Genomic DNA, 10,993 nt, shown 5'->3' with positions numbered 1-10,993 from the left:
GATTCTATGATTCTACGATTCTATGATTCTAGAGTACAGTAATTAAATGATACAGATAGCTAAGTCTTCAGAGGCTATTCTTGTTGCTGTCTTCTAGTAGTAACTATTAAGGTCAAACAAGCAATTTGTCCAGTGAAGAAGATTCTCCAGGGCTTCCTAATGTTTAATCTTTGGATGAGACAATATATTTTTAGGGCGTGTCATCCCCTTCCACCCCAAAGCAGAATAGCTGGTTTTCCTGTTTCAGTGCTATTGTATAACTTTCTTCTTTTAAAGCATAATAGTAATTGACTTTAAGTTCTCACTTTTGATCAGCATTTCATGGTTAAAACACAATTTCCACCAACGTTAAGCACAGCAGCTGAGATGGGTGGAAAAGATGCAACTGTAGTATGTGCTGCGCCAGATATCACAGAAAAAATGATTGCAGTGTAAAAGCAATGGGTATGGCCTGACTGTGCCTAGAGACAATCAGGCATGCACAGCTCCTACAGAGAAAAGAGGAAATCTCATGTTCCCTTTTCTAGTCCTCAACACAGTCCACAAAAAGCTGGCTTAGAACGCCTGGTAGAGAGAGCTCTACTCTGCCCTCTGAGGCCAAGTGCTTTTCTGCAATGTGGAAGGATTTAACAGTGGGATCCATGGGCAAAACCATGACATGATTGTTGGATGACTGATAAAAGATATTTACCTGGCATCTTCACAGTCCTTTCTCTTTCTCCTTTCACAATGCCCTGGGTGTGTGTGACCAGTGTGTTGTTCCTCACCATAATATTTCCTGTTAGCCCTTACACTGTAACACACTGTTTGTCCTCCACTGTCTGTCAGCCCTGCCTACTCTGCGCACACAGACATGCACGCATGTGTGCATGCCCACACAGTGCAGCACTTCTCTACTTCAGTGTTAAACCACCCCTGTAGATAAGCAGGACCAGAAGAAATGAGATGGAGTTGAAAGATCTCTTTTAAAAATATAAAGGATTACTGAGATTTTCTTTCTTTCTCTGGATTCCACCATGAAAAATACCACTTTAATTCACCTTCCTAGCAAAGCTCAATATGTGCCAATTGGCACAAGTATAGAAGGTACAAATGTATTCTCTGAAGTAAGCCAGTGAGGTCAGTAGCTTTAGACCAGAGAAGACTTTGGCCCAAGTCCCAACCCATTTGGAGTGAACGTCAATATCAATGATCAGGCAAAGCGCTGTGCAGTGCAGGGTGGCTGACATTTTCTCTAGTGCCTCTATGAATGAAAAGCTCAAATCACCAGCCCCTGTCAGGTGATAAAACTGGAAGGGAAGGCTCCATGTGGTCTTCTGATAGCCCTCACAAACGCTGGACCTGTGAAAACCTGACCTTCAGCCTTACTAGTCTGTTGGTGAAAAGTTAAGAATGACTTAGTGAAGGGTTGCCACGCTGTGACGCATGATTCTTTACGGACTCCCTAAATCACACTGATTCACAGGCCTGAACTGTAAGCTACCAAAACTCTCTGTTTTGTGATCTGAGGGTACATGTCAGCCTGTGAGCTGTAAGAGGACATTTTCTAGGGGACTGAAAACCTAGTCAACCTGGTAGATTAGAGCTGTAGATTGCTGGAAGATAGGAGGGTGCACTATGGATGCAAGACTGTAATGTTGTCTGACTCCTGACCTCTTCCCGAGCCATCTGGTCTTTGCCTCATTGAGAGATAGGATCCCGGTTCTTATACAGCATTACTGTATGAGATTATACAATTCTTATATTCTTACAGTCTTAGCTCAGTTCATCTGGACTGGGAGAAATTTAGCTGCCTCTGCTCTGGTGGAAACCTGGCTGTTAAACCCTTAACAGTATGCACAGGAGCATAGTGAACACTAGAAATAACACTGTTGTGTCCTCAGCAGCACGTAACAAACAACAGATGGGCTATGTCTGAGCTAAGGAACCCTGAGGCAATAACCATATAAAAGCTATTCAGTGTACATTTTAGTTCCTAGGTTCACATTTAAATCATGCTGATTCTGGAGGAAGGAAGGGAGGAAAAACCAAAAGAACAAAACAGAAGGTGACTTGCATGGTAACTGGTAGTATGTGATATTTTTGTTTACTTTTAAGCATCTGAAGAACCCTGGGTAAACAGCTGGGTCAGGGTCTGCTAACCCTACCTACAGGTTACTGGTTTGAACTCTTCCAAAGTCAACACTTTCTAATTTCAATAACAAGCAGGTTATGTTATCAGCTTAATTCCCAACAGAGATATTATCTTAAAATATGCTTAAGAAGTTTTGCAGATCTAAATAGTGCAACCAGCAATGCATTTTTTCCCACTGTCCCCATGTCCAGTGTCGCTTTTACACTGGTGAAAGTAAGGTTATGTTTGTTGCTAAGATAAACTGCACCAAAATAGCTAAGCCAGAAGGTAGGAAGTTCTGTGAAAAAAGTTCTAAGCCTGTGGAACCTTTTTCTCTTCAGGAGGAACTGACTTCTCAGCTGAAGATCAAGAATGTTAATCTTTCATTGCTTTCCCCATTGTTTAAGGGGAGTGGCTTATTTAGGGGGTTTTTTGGTTGGTTAGTTGGAGGTTTTTTTTGGTCTCATTTCACCCCCTCTAGGGTTTTAAATAATAGACTAACACCTTTCATAAATTGACTGAGAAACACTGATGATCCAGGCTAGTTCATAGGTGAATAGACAGCTGTATCGGGAACAGTCTTTTTGGCAAATGATCTAGCCTGGAATTTCATCTGAGAGGTGACCACCTGAAATGGTTTTGTGGACCACTGGCCTGGCGTAATGGAGAAGTCTGTAGGCTTCAGCCTCTGATGCTTGATGCTTCTTACTAAAAAATCACCTTGAGTTATAATGGAAAAAGTGCTCTAAGGAGAAGAAAAAAAAAAGATTTAGTCTCATTCTTCATTGCCTTTTTCTGTATATAAGGTTGCCCTGCCAATGTGTGACACTTTTATTTAGACCTAGCAACATTTTACATTGGGCTCATACAAGTGCAGCTGAATCTAGTTTGCAAAGTGGTGGAGAATTCTATCCCAAGAAGTCTAAAAGGAAAAGTACTAAAAATCCGAATGAAAATGAATGGTCAAGAGCTTTTATGCTGACAATGTAGGAGCACAAGCTCTCATTCCACTTAGTACAGTACTGTCATGGCTGACGCTGAGCTCACTGTTATGCAAAGCTGATCGGCTTTGTGAGTAGAGCAGCTAATGGAAATCTGCCTTAAGCCAGGAAGTGTAAATTTCATTCTTTTTTGGCATGGCAGAGCTATACCAGAATGAAAGTTCTATTTGCACAAGATAACAATCAATGGGAGTTAAATCTGACATAAGCTGGATTCTGAAAAGAGTAATACTTATATAATTCAGACAATGGCAGCCAGTGATACTATGCTAGAAGTGAAGATCTTTCCATTCTACCTTTTGGTAGATAAGGAATTTGAACTTCAGGCCTGTCTCTGACTGTTCCTGATTCCACTGCAGAATCACTTTGTGAACTTGAGTGTGCCACCGATTTTAAAGACCAGAAGAGAGAATTCTCTGCCTAAAATCCTCAGCTAAAAATTCATGCATTAAACCTATACCTTTTATTTGAGATGCAAACTACTTACAAAAGTGTTATCCACTCTTGAGGTAAGGTTCAAGTGGTTAGGGGCATCTATATTATTTATGCAAAGGTGTCACAAAGTTATTCATTATCAAAACTACGTACTTTAATTCCAGTTTGAATTTGTCTTGGTTTAACTTCCATTGGTTTTCATCATACTTTTTTTTTTCCTTTATGAAAGCATAGTCTAATATCAGTATCTAGAGATTATATGCAGTCTGTGACAGATAATTTATCTGTCTTTCAGAAAAGTATTTACATAGCTAGTATAGTCTTTCCTCCTTTTCCACTCTCAAATCATTCTTCTTGTGCTTTTGTAAATCCTTTGCAATTTGTCTTTATCATTTTGAAGTAGGAATGTCTGATTTGGATTTGTTACTTCAGTGACTGTTCACTGTTTCCAAGAGAAACATAGCGCCAGTATCCCATAACTGCTTGATATTCTCTCCTTTTTGCATTGAAAGATCGTCTTAGCTGTCTTAACCAGAATGTCATGCTGGGAGGTTCAGTGATTACCTACTGTGCCCCCTAACATGCTAAATCTTAAGACATGAATGAAATGTTATGCTCATCACATGGGTCTGTAGAAAGGACAGAAACGAGCTGAAATTTTTCCTCAGAATTGCATTGCAGCAAATGCTAGTTTTACTTCAAAGCATTACGGCTGTGGAACATCTTCCTGTTTTGCTTTGAAATTAGGGTGGCCTTATAAGGGAGGCATTTTACCCTCTAATCCTTGCCATCACGTAAATTATAATAATCTGCTTGGTTTCTAACAGTCAGAGTGGGAGGGGATCCTCAATGGGACCAGTGGAATATTTACAGGGAAGTGGATATTGAAGTCATTAGGCTTTAAAAGTCGCTGAGGGAAGAAACGGTTGGACTCAATGATCTTAAGGGTCTTTTCCAACCTAAATGATTCTACAAACAGTTAATCTGACTTAGATCTGTTTTTCTCTTGATGTGGCTTTTGTTTGTGGCTTTGCTAGTGTTCCCATTTGCTGATAACAGCAAACAAACAAAAGTAAGCATGACGCACTTCACAGATATTTTGCTTTGCCCTCACTGAATGTGAACACTATGGAACATAGTTCAGCCTGAGCTAGGGCGGACAAGCATTCAGGCAGCAGAGCCGATTGCTGAGCAGAAACATTGGTTTGGGGGTGAAAAGCAAACTAGCTGTACTGGTGTTCTGCTTCATTTTGGCACATTGGCTCAATACAGTGCCATGCCCCATGTTGCCTCTAATTCTGGAGCTAATACTGTCACAACAAGCTCAGCTGTCTTTGTACAGTACTGTGTGGACTAAATGTGTCTCCTGCACTGTCTCATCAATTAAGTTCCATTTAACCTGCCCTTCAACTTGTCTAAGGCTTATTTTCTGAAGTTGCTCATCTAGCCTGCTCAGAGGAGCACAATCAGGTTTCTTGCTCCATCTATAAGTGAGGTCAAAGGTCAAGATTTTGCTTTACCAATTGGTGGAAGAAACTGCTGAAGAGTGAGAGCAAATGAAATGTGAGCGCTCTGTGACCTCAGTTTATAATTGCTAATAGACATGGAATTGTGTATCTTTGAAACAGCGTGCCAAAAGTCATGCAAGCATGTGCAAAGTAAAATCTTTCCCATTTCCAGAAGATGAAAAAATGAATACCAATGAAGAAATAAACACCAATATGTGTATGTGTTAAATGCATTAAATGCTTTCATGCAATCAAAGAAATAAAAGCTAGCAAGAAATAAGCCATAGAGCTTTGAACAATCCTTTTAGGAACCTTTCTCCCAGTAGTGCAGGAGGGAGTCTTTATCTACAGTTAGTGAACATGTCCCAAATTTAGTTTTTAATTACATTTTGTAAAGAATCCATTCTCGGTGAGAAAGGGAAAAGAGAACAAAAACCTTTTAAAGTTTCACCAGCTATTTGTTTGCTAGCAATTTTAAAAATACAAAGTCAAATGTATTTGAAAAAACTTGCATAGTTTTGACTGTGCAGTGGTACCCCATCCCATTTGTGTGTTTGCCCAGCATGCTAAAGAACTGTCCCATTTTGCATCTTTGGTACACAGAATGGTTGAACAATCATAATGATTTTTGGTTTTGTTATTGTTCAATATGCAGCTTCCTACCTTATTTATGACGTGTAATTAAGATTTCTGCTCTGAAGAACATACCTGTGAATTTCTTAAGAGCTGTTTTGCAGCATTCATCAGTGATATCTGAATGCTCCAGAAACACTAATTAGTTTACCGCACTCATATGAGGGGAGCTAGCTACATCATCCACATTTTTTTAGGGAAGCTTTTATTGGAGTTAGCAGTACCAAGTACTTTATAACCTCAGAGCATAAGTCCAGTGGATTTCAGATGTAGATGTGAATGCTCAACACTTCAACAGATCAGACTCAAAGATATCAAGGTAGTCTCCCAGAAAAGGAGGAACACACAGTGAAAAACTGCATGTGAGAGATTTGGTTTAGGGTAAGCAAAGCACCATGCTAGAGATCTGTGGCACTCTTCAGGAGTCAAATTAATTCACCTTTATTTTTCTCTTCCTCTGCCCTCCTGCCTTGTGCTTTTTCTACCATTCAGTTTCTGTGACAAATGAGACAAATGCACAAAAATTCTCATGGGGAATGTGGAAAACATGATATATGATGATACAACTAAAAAATGATAGCATAATGTATAGCATATTATGTGATAAAGCATGTTTCCTAGTTTTTCTAAAAACCCCTTTGGCAAGCTTAGAAACTCTTGACTTACAGGATCATCAATACCAAAAGAAAGCATCTAGTTTCTCTAGAACTTTTCAGCTGAGATTTTTCAAGATTCCTTTTTTGGTCACATTAAGGTGCCGTTTTCAACAGTGGAAGCCACTTTCCCACGAGCAGTGTAACACCACTGCAAAATTAGAGTGCTCAGTGGATAAAAGCAGTTAAGTCTCTAAGCAAAACAGTTGTAAGATATCTGTATCTATACCTATCTAAGTAAAAATAAAAAAAAAAAATTTGCTTCAATCTTGTTCCCTGAAATGGTTCACATTTGCTGAAATTTCTTAAAAGATGTTCTATACCAACCTTAAGCATGTACTCAGCATGAAAAGTCGCTGTCTAAATAGCTTTACTTCTGGCTAAGTTCTAAAGTACTAAAAGCAGCTAGCCGTGGCAAAGGTCAGATAGTCCTAATTATAGAAAGTGCTGTCTGCCCAGCCTATAATAATGGTTAAATCTATTATGGTCAATGAAGTTACAGAGTCAAATGCAATCAAAATCAGACTGTGCACCTAGCATTAGACAGTGATCATGACAGAGCTCATTGAGAGTCATTGTCACTCTCCATGTAACTCACACAGTCTATTTGGTGCCCATGCTGTTGACCTTAGGAGGTCAATACCTCTGTTCCCAGAAGTGAAACATCATGTAAGACTAGGAGGATTGTAATTTAATTGTAATCATTGACACCCCATTAACATTATTCTTTTTTAGACTACGTTGTAGAGATTTTGCAGTGGATATCATTAGTGAACATTCGAACTTTTAAGCGTGGGCTCAATAGGTATCGTGCATTTTCTTCCCATCAGGATAACATAAGCTCAGTAAAGAAAGGGCTAGCTGCAAGGTTTAAAGATGATTTAGAAATACTTTGGTATTTGGGATGGTCTTATCTAGCAGTTTAACTTAACATCTGCCTCTAGAAATTAATGGAGTTCAAATTGAAGTAAAAGGAGCAGCAAATAGTAGTGGTGGAGTTGGAGGAAGAACATCTCTGAGTATCAGAAAATACCTCATTTTCTATTTTCTTTGTTCCCTTGGGATTTGTGACTGAGTCCTACCTCTCCACCACAACTCCATTTCTCTCTTGCCTATCCATGATTCCCACCATTCTACCCAGTCCCCAGGTTCTCTCCTCATCCCCACTCCTTTTTCCTTCTCTCCCCTATAACTTCAGTTACCAGCAACTTCCCTGCTCTCCCAAGTTTTCCAACAAGCTCAGGCAAGATGCAGCATGGCATACTGCCAGCCAGCAGGCCAAGTAGCACAGATCCTTACCTTTCATGGGATCATTAATTTAGGTCTTCCTCCATTGCAGAGCTGCCATTTTTTCACAAACATGCAGGAACTGAGACCCCTCTTGCTCCTTCAAACTCTTTGAAGTTGATAAAATGGTTCAAAAAACAGAAAGACAAACCAACAGCATAATTGCGTGATTCTTATTCCCTGGGGAAACCAAGCTTAACACGAGAGACCTTCTTGGTGGTAGTAAGTCTGATGAGCGTATCACACAGGTGTCTTTTTTGTTTGTTTTATTATTTAACAGTTTGACATTGACAAGGAAGCAGGAGAGAGACAGATTTACCATCGGTACTGTATGGAACGGGCATCTGTACATTGTGCCCACGTGTTCACCACAGTCTCACAGATAACAGCTATAGAAGCAGAACATATGCTTAAAAGAAATCCTGGTAAGACCTGAATTATGTTCTTACTATATTTCCTCTGAGTACCTACATTTCCTCAGACTGAAATAGAGACAGGTATACAAACATGAAGAGCAAGGACACATGCATAGGTATGTCTGGCTACACTACAGAGAATAACCAATTTTCAGAAGAAAAGTGCAGATAATATCATTTGAAACACATTCTAGTAGCATACGTAATCCAGAGAAATCAAATTCAGCACCATTTAATAACAGCTTTCAGTACCATTTCAGGAGAGCATTAGTTTAACTCCATGGATGTTAGGCTTTCTTTGCAAGGACATCTCAGCTTCAGGAGTTTTGTCTCTAGCAGGGTTTCCAATGATGGTTAATATATTCAGATCAACTGATGAAAGCAGAAGCTGGAACCTTTGTAATACATTTCACCAGCTTTTACAGTGTGAGGTTTGTTGCTTTGCTAGCGATGGGTAATATATTCTTTTAGAAATACAGCAAAAAGTTTCATGTGCAAAACAGAATGTTAGATGAGTTTTGATTTCCAGTGCTAATACTGTTTTTCTTTACTTAATATTGAAAAAGATGAGAAGGCAAAAATCAAACCATAAATCAATACAGTTCATTTCCCTGTATCTCTCACAGCTAGGAGTAGCAGTGTGGTTGTGGCCATCATGATCTTAGGACCTAACCATGATAAGTTTCATAGATAGATATAATATTTTCTATTAGACCAACCAGTACAGTTTGAAAAAATAGTCGAGATATGTGCCAGTTTGTCTGATTTTCCCCTTTGTATTAGTCTGATAAAATATGGAACTTACCAACAAACCTTGTTGTGTTCCATGCATGGAGCTTGAATAAGGTCATGATCCCAGTTTGATATGTCATTAAAGTTCTTTTTAAATCAGCACAGTGCTTTATAAGGACAAGCCATGATACTCCATCTGCAGGTAAGCATCATGGGGCAAAAACTGCAAAACAATTTTGAGACTATTTAGCAGGTGTGTTCACATCTTAGTTGGTTATTTTAAGTATAGCAATGTTCAAATAACTTTGGGTTTTTTTTGGTTTGCTTATTCTTTGTAGATTTTTTTTACGTGAATTGCAGTGCTAATTACAGCTTGGGACCATTATCCCTGTTAACTTCAATGTTTTAAGCCATATCGTGGTTCATGCATCAGCATAAAAGAGAAGTTGTCCATTGGATTCTTTGCCTCATTCCTGACTAACTGTCAATAGGATGATGAACTTAGAAGATTTTTCCTTTTTATTTTAAACATGACAGCCATGTCTTAAAAGTGATTCAAGTGTTCAGTCACCTAATCTGGGATATCTCTGAAAGGTCTTGTTTTTTACCACTTGCCACAGAGGCACTTGACATCTGAAAATCAGACTTTTGAAGCTGTTTTATGTTGGCATTAGGCTTCTCACCACAACAGCTACTCTTGAAAATCATAGTTTATATTTTGGGATGTTAGGAGACTGAAATGAGTCTGAATCCAGTTTAATTTGGGAGTGAAAATATGCAGAATGCTCACAGATAGAATGTCAATTGAAGCTGAAGAGAATTCCATGCAGAGATTCACAGGCCTGAGCTTTTTTTGCTTATTCTTGCGACTTTGAAGAAACCAAGTAAATAATGTTTGGGTTAAAAAATTGTTGACACATATCAAGCTTCATGTTGACAGAGCCAGAAAGAAATTCAATAGGAATTGGTACCCCAAATCCTAGGAGACAATTATAAGTGGAAACTATGTTCTGATGGGAATAAGTACTTTAATAGTTTATTTGAATCTTAGACCACAAGTAAACTGCGTAGGAGTCTATTCTCATACTATTTGTTCTCTCAGAAGTTGTGAAATCAACATAGACATTGGCTGTTCAGAAAGGTCAGCTATCCTTCAGTAGATCATTAAGCTTGAATTCTGCAAAGAAACGTGAGCACTGAAAGAATTTGTACACTTCTCAATCCACTTCAAAAATAAACTTTTAAAAGGGGGATGTAGAATTCACACAATTAACTTTTATTTGCATTTGAATTTATTGAGAGGTAAACTTCGTAACAAAATTGCTAACTAAAAGTAACTGAGGAAATGTGGTAAGTAGAGCAGTCTTTGCTACTTCTCATTAACGTTAAACTTGGATTATAAATTAAATTATAAATCTCATCACTTGGAAAAGCCCCTTTAAAATTCAGTAGTCATGATTGCATAGAGAGCTTTTGCACCAGGATGAAGGCCGTTTTGCTGGTCTAAACCTGGCAGAATGACTGCTTGCATTACGCTGATCTCGCCGCTGTTGTTATTTGATCAATAATTTATCAAACCATATTTGTCAAAAGCTTGAGTATCTAATGTTGAACCTGTTCTCTTTGACGTACCATGCAAGATTCTGTCCGTGATCATAAGTTATCTTCCCATGATTTGAAAACTGATATGGGATTTCTAATATTTTCGTTCAGATATGAAACATATTTCTCATTAGCAGTAGAGAAGACTTTGAATCAAAATTCCAAGAGACTTAGGTATCAGTTAAGATCATAGATCATAGAATAGTTTGGGTTGGAAGGGACCTTTAAAGGTCATCTAGTCAAACCCCCCTGCCTTGGGCAGGGACATCTTCAGCTAGACCAGGTTGCTCAGAGCCCCGTCCAACCTGACCTTGAATGCCTCCAGGGATGGGGCATCTCTGGGCAACCTGTTCCAGTGCTTCACCACCCTCAGCGTGAAAAATTTCTTCCTTCTATCTAGTCTAAACCTACCCCCCTTCAGTTTAAAGCCATTCCCCCTTGTCCTGTCGCAACAGGCCCTGCTAAAAAGTTTGCCGCCAACTTTTTTGTAAGCCCCCTTTAAGTACTGATAGCCTGCAATAAGGTCTCCCCAAAGCCTTCTCTTCTCTAGGCTGAACAACCCCAACTCTTTCAGCCTTTCTTCGTGGGAGAGGTGTTCCATCCCCCTGAGCAT

General features: G+C 39.1%; 1 protein-coding gene across 1 annotated transcript in view; it reads left to right on the top strand.

Annotated features, from left to right (window-relative positions):
- GYS2 (glycogen synthase 2 (liver)) overlaps positions 1 to 10,993 on the top strand; it is a 49,992-nt gene that overhangs the window by 16,865 nt on the left and 22,134 nt on the right. Inside the window, exon 5 of the mRNA XM_009332821.1 lies at positions 7,911 to 8,055. Within this exon, the coding sequence (XP_009331096.1) occupies positions 7,911 to 8,055 (145 nt within the window). The remainder of the gene's footprint in view (positions 1 to 7,910; positions 8,056 to 10,993) is intronic.

Source organism: Pygoscelis adeliae, unplaced genomic scaffold (assembly GCF_000699105.1).
Source record: "Pygoscelis adeliae isolate BGI_AS28 unplaced genomic scaffold, ASM69910v1 Scaffold38, whole genome shotgun sequence".
NCBI classification, from domain to species: domain Eukaryota; kingdom Metazoa; phylum Chordata; class Aves; order Sphenisciformes; family Spheniscidae; genus Pygoscelis; species Pygoscelis adeliae.
Note: the sequence above shows the minus strand (reverse complement) of the source record. Positions and strands in the feature narration are given on the sequence as shown.